The sequence below is a fragment of the Sander lucioperca genome, chromosome 6 (assembly GCF_008315115.2).
Source record: "Sander lucioperca isolate FBNREF2018 chromosome 6, SLUC_FBN_1.2, whole genome shotgun sequence".
Classification (NCBI taxonomy): Eukaryota; Metazoa; Chordata; class Actinopteri; order Perciformes; family Percidae; genus Sander; species Sander lucioperca.
Genome location: NC_050178.1, coordinates 12,686,012 through 12,706,555, shown reverse-complemented (window position 1 = coordinate 12,706,555; position 20,544 = coordinate 12,686,012). Strand labels below are relative to the sequence as shown.

The 20,544-nt window shown below is 40.9% G+C and overlaps 1 protein-coding gene and 1 long non-coding RNA gene across 2 annotated transcripts in view; one reads left to right on the top strand and one right to left on the bottom strand.

Annotated features, from left to right (window-relative positions):
* LOC118495243 overlaps nt 1–20,544 on the bottom strand; it is a 39,007-nt gene that overhangs the window by 15,711 nt on the left and 2,752 nt on the right. The gene's annotated exons all lie outside the window — the stretch shown is intronic.
* Nucleotides 1,869–19,899, top strand: si:ch211-286o17.1 (hematopoietic progenitor cell antigen CD34). Its single transcript, XM_031301988.2, has 8 exons — nt 1,869–2,105; nt 10,745–10,852; nt 11,973–12,223; nt 12,959–13,051; nt 14,555–14,675; nt 16,008–16,060; nt 16,980–17,129; nt 18,416–19,899. Exons 1-8 carry the CDS (start codon nt 2,027–2,029, stop codon nt 18,602–18,604), a joined length of 1,044 nt encoding a protein of 347 aa, XP_031157848.1. The 5' UTR covers nt 1,869–2,026; the 3' UTR covers nt 18,605–19,899.

Here is a 20,544-nt window from a genome sequence, read left to right as displayed (position 1 = left end):
GTTTATTGGCATTTCTTTAAACCAATAACAATAGTCTTGGGTGACACTAAGCGCCCAGACGCAGCAACGGTGCCTCTGCAAAATAGCCTCGGGAAGGTGGAACATGGTGGATGGTGAAACATGCACGTAGGGAGGCGAGCTCTGTAATTGCAATGGCTGCCGAGTGTGTGATGAGAATAAAAAAAAAAGAAAAGAAGATGAATATAATTTGATTGTCGGTTCTAGCTCGGAGGATGTTTCCCGAATCAACCAGAGTTTAGAATGTCAACACAAAGAAAGCGGAAGGTGAGGGACATCCGGCCGAAAATGAGGGACATCCGGCGGAACTTCCAGCGGCATCGGAAATATCCCGTAAATGTCCCGTCTACTGATGGAGAGTAAATGAGTTCTTGCTGTCATTGCACACAAGGATTTGTTATTACCTTCAAGGTACAATGACATGGAAGGTGAAAATAAATATACTATACTATACTATACTATACTATAGGTAAAAATGAAAGAAAGAGGGGAACAAGGAACAATATATGAAGTAGGGGTGTCATGATACCAAATATCTAGTAGTCGGCAGGAAAACAAAACTGCCAGGGTTTGTCCTGCTGCCCTTCATTGAGGGTAAAAGGTCTACTCTATGCCTTACTGCCATTTGTCAGGAAGTTGTGATTCATGAGGACTCGAGTAGCAGAAATACTTAACTAGCTAACAGTCTAATGAATGTTTTACTGGGGTGACATGACTGCTGCTGTCCAGCTGTGGCTGCTGTAATGGGGCACATTCTCTTCGGGTTTTCAGCAAAGCTCATCTCGAGTCACAGTGAGGGGTCAATTGCCCATCTCAGTGCCCTGCTGTTTGAGCTGAATGTTTGATAGGGGTCTTGTCTGGCAAGAAGGAAGGAGGGTAACAGGGAGGAAATGGGGTGATGAGGGGGGGAAGTATGGGGCCAAAACAGGAACAGGGGGACTATGGGCAGTGGGACTGGTATCAAATTACAAGAGCATTTCTCAAACATGTAAGATGTAGCTGTGGTCCAGTTTACTCCTCTCGTTGTTGCTACTTTTTTCTTTGTCTAGGAGGGTGGGACTTTTTTTTAACAAGTTATTTAGCATACCTTCGCCAGTGGTTCCAGATGTGTGATTTACAGAGAGCATGAGAACAGCTAGCAAAAGAGCTAACAAAAGTAAAGCAAAGATCCCCAAATTGCAGGGGGTTGGTGCTTTCAGGACTCTGTGGAAGTGTGAAAGGTTTAAGCGGATCCTGTGGTGTCTTCACTACTGGGATGGCTGTTGTTGATTGATGGCCTTGCTGAGTGGTGGGGGCTTCGGGTCGCTGAAATGGATTAATGCCATTAGCATAACAGTGGATCACACTTTTGTTTTGAGTACGATATGCTGCTCCACGGTCTATCTCCGTAAGCCTATTAAGGGACCAGACTGTCACCCTATTGTCAGCTATCACCTTTCATTGTGTAGTGGATTACTGCACCCATCCAGACAGGGTTCACAGATCAGGCAGACATTGTAACCCAGTGCGAGCAAAGGATGAAGTAATGATCATCAAAACATAACCTGCCTACTCATGGTGGATTCAAGCACTGGAACTGCCTATTTAATGTGTATATATAAAGTATAAACATTAATTGGTATTAGAAGAATGCTGCACATACTGTAGTTTTAAAAAAAAAAAAAATGTTTTATATATATATATATATATATATATATATATATATATATACATAACATCCCAACAAGACCCCATTCTCCTCTGTCTGCCTTGCTTCTTCGAGAGGGGTGGAGGCCCAGAGGAAGGGTTAAAGTAACCAGTGGAAGAAGGGGTGTAGGGCTGGGCCTGAGTAAGGAAGGGGGGGTGGGGGAGATATATAAAAACGGGCAGAACACAAGTGGTGCTTTATCCACCCTGTCCCGCTCTGAGTAAGAGGAAACCCTTAACTGCTCTGGCTCAACCAGCTTCACACGTTTCTCCTATTCTTTACGCTTCACACCCGTTGGACGTGTGCACACTCAGGACCAGAATGGCAGCATCACAGAGAACAAACGGGCCCTGCAAAATGCTTGCTTTTGGGCTGCTTCTCATATCCTCACTCTTAAATGGTAAGTAGTTAAAAATGCCTAATGCAAAGACGGTCAAGTTCTCAGAGATCGTATGGCCATCCATAGGGAGAGAGGGAGGGCCAGGAGGGGTGGGGTTAGGGTGGAGGAGTGTTTGTTTGAATGATCTTTTGAGTTGAATCCTAGTTTTAACCCTACAACCCTTTTACTCTCTAGAATGCTAACTATCTCCATACTGAAAACAAATCTAAAATGTGTGAGACTTTATATGTTTTGAAAAGGGTTTGATAAAGATGTTTTTTTCTACAAGATGCAGACAGAAAACTTTACTTTGGAGTATACGTTGGCAAACAAAGGGATCATTTTAAAGAGATGGGTTTTTAAATCTGTGGAGGCACAGGGATGTTTTAAATGATTTAAGGCGAAGATCTTTATTCGGAATTTAAAATATGCTGCTGTGTTATCTCATGAGTTTCCTTCTTGCCTTTTGCTATTCAGTTTTAAATATTTGTGAACCTTCCTCTGGTGCTATGTTTGCGATTTCATTGACCTGATTCCCACGATCTTCAAGGACTTGTGTATGTAGAATGTGTCCATTTATATTTTTAGCTTTGTAATGCGAGGCCAGCGTGTGAGAGGAGGGTCGAGGGTGTGGAGTTTGGTTGTTAAAATGTGGTTGTGCCGATATAGTAGGAGCTTTAAGGATCAGGGAGGACAGATAATGTTAAATGTGTAAGGACCACATGTGGCTCACATGAGCTCTAAATACATTAAGAACCAATTTAAAAGTTGTTTATTTGGAATGGAACAACTTAATCTATTGTACGTAATTTAACAATCAACATCTGCACATAATCTTATCATTGTTAACCAATCAATAGGGTGCGGCCAATTCAGATTCATGCTGGGTTTGTGAAATCACCACATTTTGCACAATGCAGTCCGTTTTAACTTTTAAAGAAATGTAACGTTTTTCCCCAAACTTTTTAAAATAACGGTCCCCCCAATCCAAGCCAATTTTAAAGGCCACTAGTTCAAGCCAAGTAAAAAAAAAAAAAAAAGAGACAATAAACCGTTTCTGTTTAACAAAAATAATTAGATGTGAACCTTTTTAGATGGTAGATTTGTTTCATCCTTCAATAGTGGCTGAGCAAAGTTCAAATCAAAATAAACACAAAGCCAGACCAAGATGTCAAAAAGATGGCGCTGAGAATGAACTAAAAGGTATACCATCATCTGCAGGGCTCTCTGTTGTGGCTGGAAATGAACCACACGCTGAATTGCTTAATTTAAACCTTCTGTCTTGTTCATGGGATATATGGGAATGAGATCATCAGCAATAAGAGGCTGCTGCATCTGCTTTGGAAACTGTAACATAATGTCAACCTTTAAATTCTAAACCAGAAGCAGCAAAAATTGTACTCTGCTTTTGAGGGAAAGAAAAAAAAATAATCTCTTGACGTGCACTGCAACGTTTAGCTTCTCTGACAATCACAAGGGGATAACACAAAGCAACCCGAAACGTGGCAAACCACAAGAGGCCAAATGTGCCTGTCAATTAAAAGATGAATAGCAATGGAGCATATATCAGATGTATTAAAGATGGGAACCAGAGCAAAGACAGAGAAGACCAGTTAAGTTAACTATATTTCAACTACAGGATAAACCACCCGTTTCCTCACTCGAACAACAATCCCTCTTGCAGAATTGTCTTGTCGACCCAGGAGATGGCAGCAGGGCAGTTATGTAAGCAGAGGAAAGATGGGCTTACTGTACAACTTTACTGTGATGAGGTCAGAGCGGTAGCGTAACGGTTACCCAGACAACCTGGAGGGGGGGTCGTGGTAGTAGAATCAGAAACACCGTGGGGAAACCCCTGTTGACAATGTTCAGCAGACTTCTTTTGGAAAAGCAGTAAGATTGTTCGATGAAGCAGTGCACAGGGACTGAAAGATGCTTAAATTAACTTTGTTGTCAAGGACATGACTGGAATGTCTCATGTGTGGAAGAGAACTGCACAACAATTTCTGTAATATATTTTAAGCTCTGTCTGCGCTGTGAAGTGGTTTTTAGGAGGCTCCCTAGTTAAGCAACAAATACTGTCCAATCTCAATGCCAACCGCAGAGCAAGTTATTATGTAAATCATTGTTTGTGCAGTAACCATTAAAGTAACAGATTCACCAAATAATCACAGGAACAATGTCAACAACAAGAGCTTTCAATCCTCTCATGAAGAAAGTAGCACAGAGTGAGCAAAGTCACATCCCTGTGTCAAGTGAGCCAGCGGTGGCAAGTACATCTGGGTGCACACACCCACACTCATACACAAGATCCTCATTCACTTGGGCTAGTATTTTTCATCCGTTCCTAAGAGGAGAAAGGCTGCTTTCCACTCAGCTCTTAACGGCTTTGTCTTTGAACATGTTCCAGTTCCAGCATTTTTCTTTTAGACTCCATTTACACTGTGTCTATACAAATACAGTAAGGGTTGACATGGTACAGCCAAACAAGCTGCCTTTTCAAACAACCAGAAGGTTCCCTGATATATAAATTAGATACGTGAAAGGGAAGTCAAAGCGTCAGCGTATCAGATGGCAACGTGCACTGTAAAAACTCAAAATGAAAGCAACTCATGTTTCAAAAGCAGAGAACAAATCATCGCACATTGACAAAGGGCACTCTAGTTCAGCATCTTAATGGCCTATTATGGTTGTTTTTCACTACCACCCCTGGATGTGTGTGCAAGTAATTACTCTGGTGGATTTGTTTTCTTAAAGATATAGTATATCTAATTTTTTTCTGGACAAAATCATTGTTGAGCCTCTGAGCTATTGACGCCCAGATCTGCCTCACTCTGCAACAGGATCCTCTTAACAGTCTACCTGCATACACTCAAACCAGACAGGCTCATTCAAGGTAATGAACAAGGCAGTGAAACTTTGGTGGGCAATTGTGAGAGTGTGTGTGTGTGTGTGTGTGTTGGGAGGAGGGGGTGGTGATGATGATATAATGCTCACAATTGAAAGCAGATGTCATGTTCCTGATTGTGGTCCCTAGAAACAGGCATCTTGCTTTCGATAAGGGGCTGCAGTGACCTCAGGGTTGGGTTGGTTGAATGCTGCAGCTGGGCAGCATTGGGTGAAGTAAGTGCTGCTTCCACAGGCCTGATTGAAACCATTAGATCCAGTTGCTTTTCTGCCAAAGAGAGAAGAATGGGCTGGGTTCTGCTATTAATCGCTGTGACAGGAACGACAGGGGGAGGGGGTGCTCAAGATAGCGGGGTCAGCAGTCTGTTGTTTCAAAGAGTGTAGAGTTGCAGAGCATGTTTAACCCTCAGGGGCTAAGCTCCAATGTCACATTCCTCAGCACGCTCCTCACTCAAATTCAGATAGTTTAAGATATGCTTTAAATCATGACAATACTCTGAATGAATGACGATTTCATTAACTGTCTAAAAAGTCAAACAGGGGTAACCACTTACAAAAAAAGATAAGAAAAAAAATACTGTAGCACCTTTATTTTCACATTATAATAATAATATATTATAATTGCTCCATATAAACTTCTGATTAACTTCTGGAGCTACATTTGAAAGAAACAGAACCCAATTATAATATTCTTTTCTGCTCTTGAGTAGATTCTGATAACCCTGAGAAAATAACATAGTTTAAATCATAGTATAATTATGGGATGCCAGAAAAGGTATTTAAGAGTGATTACAATCATTGTTGTGTCTCAATCTTCAGTTCTACTTTGAAAACCAGGTTGGGTTGAATGCAGGAGGGGTGGGGTGGAGGGGGGTGTGGGCTCTTGGATCAAATTTCTATCCAATGGATGCCAGTGATGACAGAGAACCTCTAAAGAGGTACTTTGACATTACAATTTTGAGGCAGGTCCAGAAGCAGCAAAGACAAGTTACACTTGATGACATGCAGTTTAATAAGGCGTTTTTGCAATTTTTGTTCAGTATTACATTGCTCAGAAATGCCGAAATAATTGTACGTAATGTTTTACGCTGTATAGAAGGCAGACAATCCCGTTTACAGAGAACACCTACACTTAGATTACCATTCCAAAATCTTTCTTGAGTACTACTCTAAAAACATAATCGTTTTTGGAATTGGTAATCAACCACCATGGAAGTCCCAGAGTGGGGGCGTTAAGAGACTCGCATGCTGGGCCGCCCGTGCTGCCCCTTCCCACCGAACCAACTCACTCAACACTGTACAAGGCATCCATACATATCCTGCGGACAGACACGTATCTGCAGTACATGTAACCCTGAGGGAAAAGAAGAGGCGATATGTCTCGAGAAGCCGTCTTGGCTGGACAGACTTCTCACACACTCAGTCAAAGCAGATAGGACATCTACATTCAAAAGCAGAATATGGGTACTGGTCAATGCTGCAAACTTTATTCGTGGACAGTAAAGACTTGAGATAATTTATATGGCTTCATTTAGAGTCGGATTGTGTTGATTTCCAATGAAAAAGACTATGCCATGTGGTAACTATTGTATGCTGCATGTGGCAGCAAGGGTGTTAGTAGAACCTCATTCATTAAGGCTTTGACACGGTGGTCCACGTGTGCAGACCATTATCACCTCACCATGCCCTTTTACACAGCAGAGGATTTTCCCCAACAGAAGCCGTGGGCCAAGGGGTATAAGGCCATATTTTGGGGGTTTGTCCCTCATGAACATATACAGTAGCTCAGAACTTCTATGGAAGCCAGGCTGGGACGGGAGGCCAAAGACATGGGAGGGAGTACCCGTATAAAACATCCCACAGCTGGTTCATGTTTTATATGTAAGACACACGATAGAGGGTGCACAGTGAAAGATGTACAGTAGTTGCAGATGAATGGGGGCATTGGTTGCATTTAGAAGAGGGTGTGCAAAGTTGCACATCTTCTTACATTTAAAATTATGAAACTTGACATGAAAATCTTTCTGTCCCTTAGAGAAACTAGAACAAATCTTGTCAGTGAAATACTGAGTTTCCATGCTCAAAGTCAATATGAGAGGCACAAGAGGTATATATGCAAAGTTATGCAAAAATATGTGTACCTTCATTTGAAACTTGTGTTATGCCATTACATACCCATGAAGCAAGCTTAAGAGATTGAATGCAGGGAGAGCTTTCTATGGCAACGGTAGAGAAAGTAGCCATTATTATACGTTCTCTTGGCACGTTGCTTTACATTACACTATATGGTGTGAGGGCTGAAGCCGACACATCACCTCGATAGATGCCTGGGATTAGCTGTGCGTGAGAAGGTGAGCAGGAAGGGAGAGTTGGGAGGGAGGAGGCCGTCGAGCTGCAGGCTTGTCTTCTTCCAAAGCCTGCCACATTCCTCCATCCAGAGTCCCAAGAGATGGGGGGTGTGGGGTAGAGCATTTCAAGACCGCAGCCGTCACTCAAAGCAATCTGGTGGGAAAATCTTCAAGAGAGCAGTGAAGTCAGGACCCAGGCTGTACACCATATGGAGTCAGGGCTGATTAGGTTTGTCATGTTTGTGCAATGATAGCGAGACACACGACTGATGACGGATATCTTGGCCGCTTATTAACATTACACAAAAAGAAGGAATAAAGTCTGCGTGGGTATTAGTGATGATGCGAGGCTCGGGGGTTGTGTCTCTGATGTACAGTATGCATTAGTGGAATGGTTCAGTAAAATTAGTGAATAATTACCGTTAGCTGTGGCTCCTACACCACTGTATCAATTACAGCACAAAAGCTACAGGTTATACATTCTCAAGAAAGTTCCTTTTGTCTTCATACACAGTAACTCAATAATAATTCATGGTTGTTGTGTAACAAGCCTTGAAAAAAAAGTGTTTGCCTGAAATGAATAATAGCCAGATTTGAAGCTTTTAGGTCTACAATGAAAACAAAACAATAAAAGGCCTTAGTCAGATCCTGTTGTTTCTGTAAATGTTGGTCATAAGTGGCAATTATATGCAGAGGTATCATTCCATCTGGGCTCTGGTCTGTCAGAGAAGTTTGTTTGTGTGTAATGAGTGATGGCTGGTCAGAGAGCTGGACAGAGTTTGCTGGCAGTCTTGCAAAAAAACAGGGCACGTGTCATTGTGGCTGAATCTAAACAAGCATGTTTTGCTTTAATAAAATGTAGCAGCAAAGCTTTACAATTGTGCTCGAGGAGCCATGAAATCATGAGCACAAGACTAGTAAAACAGTTGCTTTTTACAGTATGGATTTAAAATAATGTAATGTGTTAAAATAATGCCAGTTCCATTGTGGTTCTCTCCATTTTAAATGGAAATACAAATTCATTTCCAGTCACTTACCACAATATCCTTTAAATGTGTGTTACAAATAACCTGATGACAAAAGTGATCACAGAGCTGAAACAATACATTTCAGCCTCTGTACTCTCACACTCCTATGTGTCACATTTGTATGAACAAAAACTGATTTATGCCCAACCACCTCACCTATTTTTAACCTCATCCTTTCCGGTAAAATAAACAGACAGACCACACAGAGACGTGGGAGGGATGGCAGCTGTAGGCTACAGGCTGCAGACTGGAGGTCTAATAGACAGACTTAACAGGATTAGGGAGTCCTTGACCTGTTGCTGGTCCACACCCACGCTAATGCTACTAATGGTAAACTGGAGATGGGAAGGATAGTGAGACGAGGCAACATTCTGGCTCCAGATCTAAAAGAGAGCCTTCTTGCCTTTTATTCTAGGTTTGACATGGGTAACAAAAAAGGAAAGTGCAAAACTGCCTAGAGGTCAGTGACTGATGCGTTTTCTCATTTATCTGAACCAGTTACAAAGTGTAGACTTATTTCCCCTGTTTACACACAGTATGACAGACGGCTGCAATGGACAGTTGGCAAAGCATGCCCAAAGACCTCCTTGGAGATTACTGCCCACACAGTATTTACTCTGTACTTGTGGCACCTGTCTGTCACAATGATATATCTAAGGAAGTCAGTGGACATGTGTCACAGTGCCACTACTGTGTGAATATACAGTATGTGCCTCGTGTGAAAATCTCAAGTGACTAGAGATGACCATGAGGAGACAATAGGGTGTAACAGAGGTGAAAAACAACTCATATTGTACAAGGAAGGCAAAAGTAGGCGAACAAACTGAATGCAGTTTCATTTGTTATGCTGTAAAATGTTTGTTGTATTACTAAACACAAGAGTCAAGCAGGCCAGCAACTATTAATCTTAATGTAAACAAAGGCATGAGTGGCAGTAAGAATTAGTTCAACAGGGTGCAGCATACGTGAATTACAAACACCTGAAATCAATCACAAACTCAATCTGGCAATAGTGAGAAGTAATGAGATCTGCAGAGGTAAGGCATTATGGGAATGTTTTGATAGTGAGGTAATGCTGTTGTTAGACAGAGAGAGGGAAACCTGGGTAAAAGGAATTCATGCTGGATAATCTGGTTTGACTCTTGGATTGTACCCTTGCAATTTGACCTGAGCAAATCAGAGCAATAAAGGCCTCAGCTCATTAGCTCAGTGACTGCAGGGTGTGGTAGCGTATTTAACTAATTTGCACAGAGAATAAAAAAAATAATAATAAAAAATGTGCCCTGAAAGTTATCCAGGTTATTACAGCTTTGCAGGTGAAGTAATTTACAGCTGAAAGAACCTGAAAAGAAATATCCTATCAAGACTTTGATTAAGTGTTGCAATTTGTCAATAACTCTTCCCTCCAAAGTCATACGGATCTCTGAAGGCAGAAAATGGTAGAACGGTAGAACTATTACACAATTCAAAAATTTGGAAAAAGTGATGTTTTCAATAGCATCATTACCTGGCACCTTCCAGGAGCACATTTTATCAGGGCATTCAACTGTTTAACAGCGTAGATGGAAAATCATTCCACTCACAATAATATATTTCAGCAACTTATTTTGTGTATCCCATTCGTGCCAAACCTAAAGTGAGTCACTGTGACCTCAGGATCTTTTGAAAAACCTCGGAGTGAGAAAGATTGAATTTCAAAGTAATGGACTTCGTGACGTGTTCCATGGATCTGAGCACATCAGTTATCTACTGCAATAAGATCGTTTACCTAATCTTCCATCACTGTAGAGGTCTCTATAGACACAAAGAAATCTCACTGCCGAGCACACCAAAGAGCTCTCACACTGCATGAGCTCATGCATTACAGTGATAATTGACGTTACGAGAGCACACTGGTGAAAACTATCGGCCATCTGAACTATGAGCTACTACCTCACATTACAACTTTATCAAATCAGTGCATCAGAACCATAACGTGTTGATGTGGAATAGCTGGACTAAAGTAGCTGGAAATACAAAATGGAAAACTGCGCTCTAAAACAGCAGCAAGCGAACACTCCTATCCATTAGAATTTATTTTCTGCTGAATCTGTTACGCAGCTGTGATAATTGTCCACTTTAGTACATGTGAGCTTTGGTGTGTGCAAATTACTAACATCACATTATAAGATCTGGATACCAGGGCTGTAGTACTTGAGTCCTTGAAATGATTTTAAAAAATCTCTTATTTCAGGTATCTGGTATGTCACTGTGTTTGTCACAGATTTAATGATAGTCACAGGTTTAACGGTATGCCACTGCATCTACATGACGATATCAATGACAATGTTTGTGTTTTTCAAACAAAGTCACACCAAGCCTTATTTTGATTTAACAGCAGGAGTCACGGCACAGGAAGAGGGAGTTGTCGCTGCAGAGGCGCCACCTGTGAATGCAGAGGAATACATACGAGGAGACATGATTCCAAAGGCAACTGGAGCTCCTAGTAAGAAACACTGACTAGCACTAACATTCATTTATAGAAATATTTTGTAGGTTTACTCTATAGATTGACTTATCACCAGCACAAACTAATGAGAAAAACAAGCACCCTATTTCCCTCACATCCTATTAGAAAAAACAAGTCAATAACTTGTTTGATAGTCAATCTATGTGTGTGCTGAATTCACTTTACAGACTTTAACAGAAACAATGCATTAAAACCTCAGACCCTTCCTCTGTAAACACTAGGGTTGCACGATATCGTCAAAATGTGATATTGCGATATTGATTATGGATATTGCGATATCGATTATGAATATTGCGATATCGATATTAATTTCGATATTATGTGTATAATACATATGTAAAATTACAAAAGTTACGGGAAAACACATCAAAATAGATTCATAACAAATTAAACAAGTTTTCTTACAACACAAGGTTTATTTCAACTGACGGTCATATTGGACTGGTACAACATGAAGAAAGGACCATGTCTACAGAACAGGACATGTTCTACTGGTTGGACAGTATAAAATAAATAAAGAGAACAGGACACAACTTTTCTTTCGCTTCTCTGATTCGTTCCGTTTAGTTGTCTCTATCTATTTCTTCACTTACACTGTCACTCTATGCACATACGTCACGTGGTACGCTCCATAGGGTTTGTCACGTAGTGGACCCGTGCGCTGACGTGCACTAACATGCAAGTGGCACGGTAACTATCCAATGAAACATGATCATTATAGCGTTTCAAGCGGGCTCTAAATCAAACACAACTAAGCCACACAGCCAACGGACGGGACGCAGCGCTCCACAAAATAAACTAAATATTGCATACTTATTGCGACACTTTCGATATATTGCGATAACGATATTGAGTCGATATATCTTGCACCCCTCGATATACTATTGCGCAACGTGATATTGCGATGATATTGAGTCGATATATCTTGCACCCCTAGTAAACACAGCTGAGCCCAACCATTGGTCCCTACAATAGACATGCTGTACGTTTACCAACAGTTCTGCTTTTCAGAATCAACTGTATAATAACCTCTGATCTACCATGTGTCTGAAAGCCCGTGTGTACTGTTTTAATATCGAACAAATTGGTTTTGCAGAGCCAGATGATCCGCAAATCGCAGTTTTCCCTACTATTGGAGCTCTTGAATTGACTGAACAGACGACAGCAGCAGCAGCAACACCAACAGCTACAGAAGAGGCAGGAGACAATAACGACAGCGGCCCAGAGGAGACAGCAGATAAGGAAGCTGAGTTCACAGTTGAGGTCCATACTGATATTGCCAAAATTGTGGAACCAGAGACCCCAGCACCTATGCCTGCCAGAGGCGACGGTCCCAGCATTCCCCAGGTATGAAAAAGGAGTCCGATCACTCAGTCTGTCATAAAGTAGAAATTAGGTTTCTGGTTTGTAATATGCAGTCTGGCTGTATCTGTAAAGATAGTATATCTGCAAGTTATTATAAAGAGCTCAGAATAACAATCAATGTTATATAATTTATATTAAATCAATAGTATTTATTACTATACTTATACTTTTGCATGTTGGGACACCTTTTTATGCATCAAATTTTCAAATGACAGTGAGGTGCGACGCTACTTGCAAATGGTTCTTCTCCAAGCAGAGAAGGAAGAGTGGTAGTTTTTGCATAAGAAAATAAGGATATATTTTTTCATACTTCTCTCTGCAGGCCATGTTTGGTCTTGTTTACAAATGTTGTTCTTCCAGCTAACATTGCGTACACATTTGTAGTATATGAATGATTTATCTCAGTCCCATTGCCAGTGGGACTATGATTTTCTTTAGTTTTCTGAGATGCTCAAACAAGCTGTAATATATGCTGTGCTGCACATTTGGATTTCCTCTTGGATTGCTATAAATAGTATCAAAACATAAAAAAGAAATGCTTATAATAGAGGGAGCAGGCCAGAGGCATTCAGTTGTAAGTGTCCATCATAATGTGTGATGTAATATGTTAAAGGCCACAAACAAATAATCTGTACAATTTGGACAATGACATACAGCAGTCATGAGCGGAATAGTAAGTCATGGGATAATAAAAGGAGTTTTGGTTTCTCTCTGCAGCCAAAGCCACAGGTTGATGTTGTATGTGTCAGCAAAGAGGCGATCCAGGACAAAAACGCAGTCAATCTAAAACTCAAGGCCTCCTCCAACTGTGTAAGTTCAGAAAACATCTGCTGTCTGTTTATGTATCTACTAATATGTGTTTGTGTGGCAAAGCAAAAAGAAAAAGTTTTTGCTTTTACATTGCAGAAGTATTGATGATACAGACACGGAAGCAAACAATTTTACAGGGGGCCATATGAACCCGCAGGGGTGCAAAAAAATTCATGCACATTTACACACAAACCAACAAACTGCACTAGAAAGGAACATTGTCGGTTTTGATGCCATTCCCAGTTGGCTACCAGCTTGCTAAACATAAGTTCAGCGGGAAATCCTTCCTTATTTAAGAGGCAGTGACTGTTACATCTCCAATGCCAATAAAAAAGTGTCTATCCTTTTTAACACTGACTTCTTATGCTGAGAGGAAGCCCATGAGATTTCTGTTGCATGTAATCCAGGGCATGGATTGAGCCGTGAGGGCAGAGGGAGAGGGCCACAGTGGGTGGGCTCACCACTGCTGTAGACTGTGATGTATAGAGGCCTGAAGCAGCAGCGTGGGTGTGTTTGTGTTTAGAAACATACATTTTTCAGAGTGTGAGGATAACAGCTTTAAGCTCTATATGAATCACAGCACCTATGTAGTCTAAAACCATTCGATGTGATTTCAGCTAGCTATGGCTCTCACATAGCCCAACATGCATTATTTAGCATTTATATAATGCATTAACAGCTGTTACCACCACAATATACAATAGCCCCTCTATTGTATACTCTCCTTACTTACTCAAACAGAGACATCAACCATACTCCGACAATCCAGCCATTGATATAGTAATTCTTCTTTTGTTTTGCCTTAGTATTTTGGCTCTAACCAACCCCAATATTTAGCCTTTCAGACTAAACTGAGATCTAAAGTGAACTCTAACTCTTTTAATATCCTTTGGGCTCTGCACAGGCACTTCACCTCCATATCACTGATGCTCGGTAGATGCGCAGTTTTAGTGCCCACCTATTCTGGGGCGTGCACATCCCATGGCAGTTTGTAATACTTCCAGTCAGGATGCTTTCTATTGCTCCTCTGTAAAAGTTAAGAACTTGGCACATTTTGCCTTTTTAAGTTTCCAATACAGCCGTTTGTGAGCTTTCTTTGCACAGAGATCAATTAAAGAGCTTCTTAAGACAAAGATTTCCAGATGGATGTCACTGTGTACTGCCCATAGCTAGGTATTTAGCCATCTTTGCACTCCTGAAGTGGGATAAAGGGCTACTACAGTGTAGCACATTCTGATGTTTGGATCAAATTACATCAGGGTGCACAGGGTTGTGATAGTCCTTATTGGAATAAAGATAAGGAAACAGGGTGAGAGATTAGAGGTGGAGTGGAAGATTTAAGGCAATATTGAAGGCAGGTGTTGAGATTTTGCAGAGTGCTATTGATTTGGAATTAGCGTTGAATGTCACTGTGCAAATTAGAACTTGATCAATTAAACTGTTCACATATTGAAATGAAAAATGTTTCAATTCTAATTATCTTTTATTTTGGTCTCCTTGCAGAAAGACAGCAAAGTGAAGATTGAAAGTGTTCTGCAGGAGCTGTGTGGTGAAGACTGTAAGTTAGATATCTACCAAGAGGACAACTCAGACCAAGTCCTTGTATCTGGAAAGTATGTTGAAGGTCAGTACCGTTCTTGTGGTAATTAATATGATTTTTTTTTTTTAAATGACAAAGCACATTGTTACACCTCATAAGATGGTATTCTATTCTTCTTTTAAGCATCAGATGAGCAGCAATTATGAGGCTGCTTTGGAAGTTTTCTAAGTAGCAACATTGAGCTCTCTCTAAAGCTTGATTTATACTTCTGCATAAAATCTACACCGTTGCTATCTACGTGACACGTGGAGACACAAACTTAGGCCGACCCTACGCCGTAGCCTGACATGCACCTCTCGAGAAATGTAACTACACGTTCGCGGCGACGTATGTCACTCGGCCGTGGCTTGGTAGCGTTGCATTTCCCCCCTACTCATTTCCTGGTTCTCCTTTTCCATAAACAACATGAAATCAAGGAGAGGGTTAACTTTTCCTGCTAAAGATTTCCAACCGTGGTCAGAAAGCACAGGGTACATAGTGTTTCTCTCACTATGACTCTAGAGTTGCTACTCGCTCCGAAGAAAATCGCCGTCACTCTCTCACTTTATCCCTCGTTCTTTCACCCACTCCTGACACACACACATGCCGGCTCGACGCACACACCAACGCACAAGTATAAACATCAGGCCGCTTAAGGCCTTTTTTCACTAGCCGCAGCCAAGCTGGCACGCGCAAATGTGACGTCATGAGAGCACCGTAACTGTTTATACTTGCGCGTGGTGGTCACGACACTAGTTGCAGTCTTCTCCTGAACAGAGGTGGCGCTAATGAGGAAAGGCTACCGACTTTGCTCTTTCTACGGACTAGAAGAAGAAAAAGGTAAACAACGGCAGAACTGGCAGCAACATTGCCGTCAATGCCTCGATTTGTTTCGATGACCTACTTCATCGGATCAAGCCTTTCATTCACCGTGAAATAACTCCTCTTAACCCATTAAGTTTACAAGAGAGACTTGCAGTCACTCTGAGAGTCCTGGCATCCGGTTACCCTCGAGCTCGTTCAGGCTTCCTGTTTCCACTTTGTCGTGCGCCGCTGAAACAAATAGAGTGGTGCGCGACCTCTACGTCACATTGGCGCGCGCCACCTCGGCTGAGTCTAGTATACCGCACGTTACGTAGGCTACAGCGAAAGCTCTGCGTGGAGCCTCTGCAGAACCTTAAATCAAGCTCAAACCTACATTAATATCGGCTCCATTGCTCCAAACTTTAAACACTCCAATTTACTTTACTGGCAGTTATGATGGATTACCTTTTTTATTACTATAGGAAAGCGTTTTGTTAAGTACCATCTCTACTTCCACTTTTTGGTGAATAAAAATGTAACAGGAAAAACACAAACAAAATCTTTTATTTGCAGATGATGTTGCAGGCATGGTTAACAAGTTCAACAATGACAACATCAAAGATAAGGTACAGTACTACATCTATTGTATTGTAGAAATACAATACACATTTATCTTCTAACTGCAGAGTCATGATTAGGTTTGTGACTGAATTTCTTCCAAATGCATTATGCTTTATATCTTTTCTATGCATGGACCAAGATGGTACTCAAATCTAGTCAAAATCACCATGCACCATGAAAGGCCTGTAAAATACACATCCAACAGTACAAGGTTACATCCACTGCACTCAGCCACCATAAATTTGCTGGTTGACTCCTAATCAAACTAAACGGGGGAATACACAAGGGAGAAGAAAAACACTGCCTGAGTATGTAGACTTTTCCAAAGGCTTTAAACTGCCAGGCAGTCAGTTTGTGTGACAAACAAAAAGCCCACAAACAATCCACTTGTCAGCTGCAAAAACATAATTTCTACTACCTAGGGAACACTCTCTGGGTGTGCCTTTCACACCCCTCTGTCTCTTTGCAATCAACATACACTACATTTCACTCTAGCACATACTGAATAATCCTATAAGTAATCTACCAGTGTGTCAGCCAAACAGTCACTCTTTATTATGCCGTCTTCAGCCTGCTCGCTGGCATATTTTTGTTTTGACACTGCCTTAAAGCCAGAGGAAATAATGCCAATTCTGTAGGTACATCTCCATAAACAAAGTCTTTAGGTGGGGTTGTGCTTTTTCCTACTTTCAGTCATGATAGACAAGACCACAGTAACCTGATAATGAAGATCTCCCCCTGCCAGTATAACGATTACACACTATGTACACCTGCAACATCTGCAATGTATCCATGCATGTCAGATTCTGTACAGACTGTTTGTTGATTTGTTTGTTTTGCTAGAGGCACTATAATTTTGACTTGGTGGAGACGCACAACGTGAACACTTGATTCATGTTATTTTGTTCTCATTCCTGTTATCAGACTGATGTGGAGGAGGCTGTCCCTCGTTGGGGGAAGAACTCTAAGTTGGTGCTGGTTTCTTTGCTACTGACCGGCCTGTTGCTGGCTGCACTGCTGGTAGCTGGTTATTACCTCAAGACCCACCGCAAGAACTCCAAAGGAGTCAGACTGGTGAGTAGAAGAGAGGAGGTGTGTCACACAGTTAATGCCTACTTCTTCAATCATCTTGTTTAGGTTGCATTTAAACGAAGACCCTGGCTACCTTTTAAAGAAATCCCACCTAGGCCAACATTTTCTTTCTACCCTGTATTGCCTCCCTTCAGTGCAAGTAAAGAAAAGCATCATTCCCTGTAATGAAGCAACCGCCTTTATTGACCTAAGATAAGATAATTTGGCCCCACAAGATCCAGTTCACTGAGGAAATTGTACACGGTGACTGTTAATTTGAAAAAAAAAAAAAAAGTACATGGATTTGAGGTCAAATGTATGGTTATCCTCAGGTCAATTCCTTACTCAAGGGAGGACATGCCTGACTTACATGTTTCTTAACTCAAAGCAGCGAGTGCTTTCTGTTTTTTCTACTTCAATCCCCTGCCCTACCCTACATATGGTTTTACTTTTTTCCCCCCTTTCTCTCAAGCTCATGACATCACTTCTTAAAGCATTTACATATGGGGGCACACCCATATGATGGTTTGGATGAAACAGATTGCTAAAATGCCTTTGTTTGGTGTCTTATTTATTGAATAAAGTGTCTGTCACAGGCATGAAATATTACCCTTAGGGTTCTTGCCGACACTACTCACCAAACTTAAACAAAGTCACTTACAAAAGGGGTCATATGTTCAGCTTGAAGCAAAGTAAAACAAGCATGCATGCATATTGTTAACCTCCCAACAGTAAAACAATTACCAACACCCTTCTGAGTGCGCACACACACACACACACACACACACACACACACACACACACACACACACAGCTGAAACCCATAAACCTCATTAACAAAGAATGCATTTGTTTATTTTTGCACAACTGCCACAAAAAACAAATCCAATTTCAACCTCACACTTTCTTGCTTGTTTGTGTGTCATATTTGAACAGTGAAATTAAACTCGAAGGATGGAAGAGATTGGAGAGCTTCTTGGAACTAGAGTTAGTGAACAGAAGATGGTGCTCTTTGGTAGGGGGCATGAACAAATCCAGCCTTTAATACATCTGGCGCATTCTCAACAGAATAAGATTAAAAAACAACTTTCACGCGTTTCGACATCAAAGTTGTTTTTTGGAGTATGAATGCGCCAGATGTATTAGAGGCATTTCGAAATAATTTTTCTTAAAGACAAGTGCCTTGGGTTCTTTCTTGATGTCTAGTAAAACTAAACTTGTTGGTGGTACATGTGCATCTTAAACCTGTTTCAGCTCTGATGTTAGTGTTCTGTGTTTTTTTCTCTTAGGCTGAATCTTTCCAGGTGGATGAGGAGAACCAGGCCAATACCCTGGTGTCTGTGGCTCCCCTACCCCAAGAGCCTCTGGACAAGCCGACCATCAATGGTGAGTCTCCACCAGAAAATGGGACCAACCCTGCCCCCACCACTAACGGACACTCTGCCACCCAGACCCCAGTGGCCGACACGGAGATGTGATTCATGACACCTCGGACCTCCTGTCCTAACCATCACCCACTGGGACACACTACCCACAAGCCCCTCTGCTGCCTCAGAGACTGTCCACACACTGAGACATATTCAACAAGAATCCGCCAAATACATTCACCTCCCCTCTTCCTCGACTGCACCTCTCGGGACGCTGATGACAACAACGATTAAGCTCATGACAATGATGACGATACGGACAATGCCTGTAATGTGAAAAGTTTGGGAACTTTGCTGGTGTCAAGAGGACATACGCTGTGTTTGGGACTGAGACTGCTCAGCAGAGCACTGACTGGGATTTGTTAGCTGCCCTGACTTTAGTCTGGTTGTAACAATCATTGCACTATCCCCAAACAATGCCAAATATGTGCTGTTGACTTCCGAGGAAGAAGCAGCAAATGCTATTATTTCAATCCACAATTGTGATGCAATGAAGCCAACGAAGTCAGGCAGTTGAAATGAGACCAGTTGACTGACGCTCACTGCTTGTCGTTTTTTTTAAAAATTTGATTCAGGAAATGTTTTTGCCCAAAAAATTATCTTTAAACTTTTTTTTTTACTTTAAGTTGCGTATATTTTCTCACAGATTGCCAAACTGTAATGAAAAAAACTGCCATCTTTGCAAAAACATTGCTTGTCACTGTTGTTAACCAATTGACATAGTATTAGCAACGATAGCATAGCAAGCATGGTCTTTGGTTTTTACTAAGGAATGAAATAAATCTACCAAGCTATTCATACCATGAAAATGTCAGCTGGAAACTGAGCATTTCACTCAGTGCTTTAGACTGATAAGCATAATTAACAATTAACCTACTGACAACTACTGACCATTGGTCAAAGTTAAATTGGGATAGGTTGCAAAATTCATTTCAATGTTTGTGATAGCGAGGTGATTTTAATGATGTCATTAATGTACATTAATTAATGTTTTTGTTGTTGTTGTTTTTTAAACAAATGCAAACTTTTACTACTCTCACTACTGTCTTTGGAAATGGTGAAAAGCAGCAGCATTTTTAAATTCAGAGAAAAAGGAAAAACACAAAAAAAAAAAACGGACTGGGAGTTTTCTAGGTGCCGAGCTGGTAAACAAAATCACTGCCATGAAAAAAGCATTTCCAAGACTGGCTTCCTTCCTTGTTGGTATAAAACTTTTTTTTACATCAGTGGTACACATGTTTAGCTTCTCTTGGCTGATGTCACAATGTACTGCATGTGTAAATAAGCCTGCTTTTTTCTGTTAGTAGTACCTGTGCCTGACTCATAAACTGTGATTGATGACAATATCTCTGTGGGTTGTCTTCAGCTTACTTCTGTTGTGCTCACTTGATTTATGAACAGAAACATTTAAATGCATTCATCAAAAATCCTCCACACCACTCCAGTAAAATACTTCCATGTTAAAAAATGCATAGCTGTACACAGGAATATATCTAAACAGTCTATCTAAGATCCTTGGTATGGTAAAGTTAACCCAGCTACTTAATTACTTACTAAATATATACATGTGAAGTACTGTATACTCATTATCCTGAACATCCTTAAACGGTTCACTCCACCAAAAACAATGAACACAACCTTGTCATGCAAAGCAGTAGGCTCTTGATCCTTGAACATTAACTAAGTTATGATTTACTGCAAGCAAACTTTTCTTGATTTAATCAAGAGCTTGTTTTAAAATTGACACTTAAACTTGCTCTCAAAATTGAATATAAATGACTCAAGTTAGCCTATATGAAGCAGACGTTAAAAGGCGATTTAGGGAAATAATAGAATTTAACATTGGTACAGGAAAACTCTCTCCTATGATTACAATAGGGGTGCACGATTCAGAAAATGTCATGACTTGATATTGATTTTTAGGCTCAAGATTCAATTCAAAATCGATTCTCGTTAAAAAAATGATTCACAGTATGCAAATGTTGTTACTT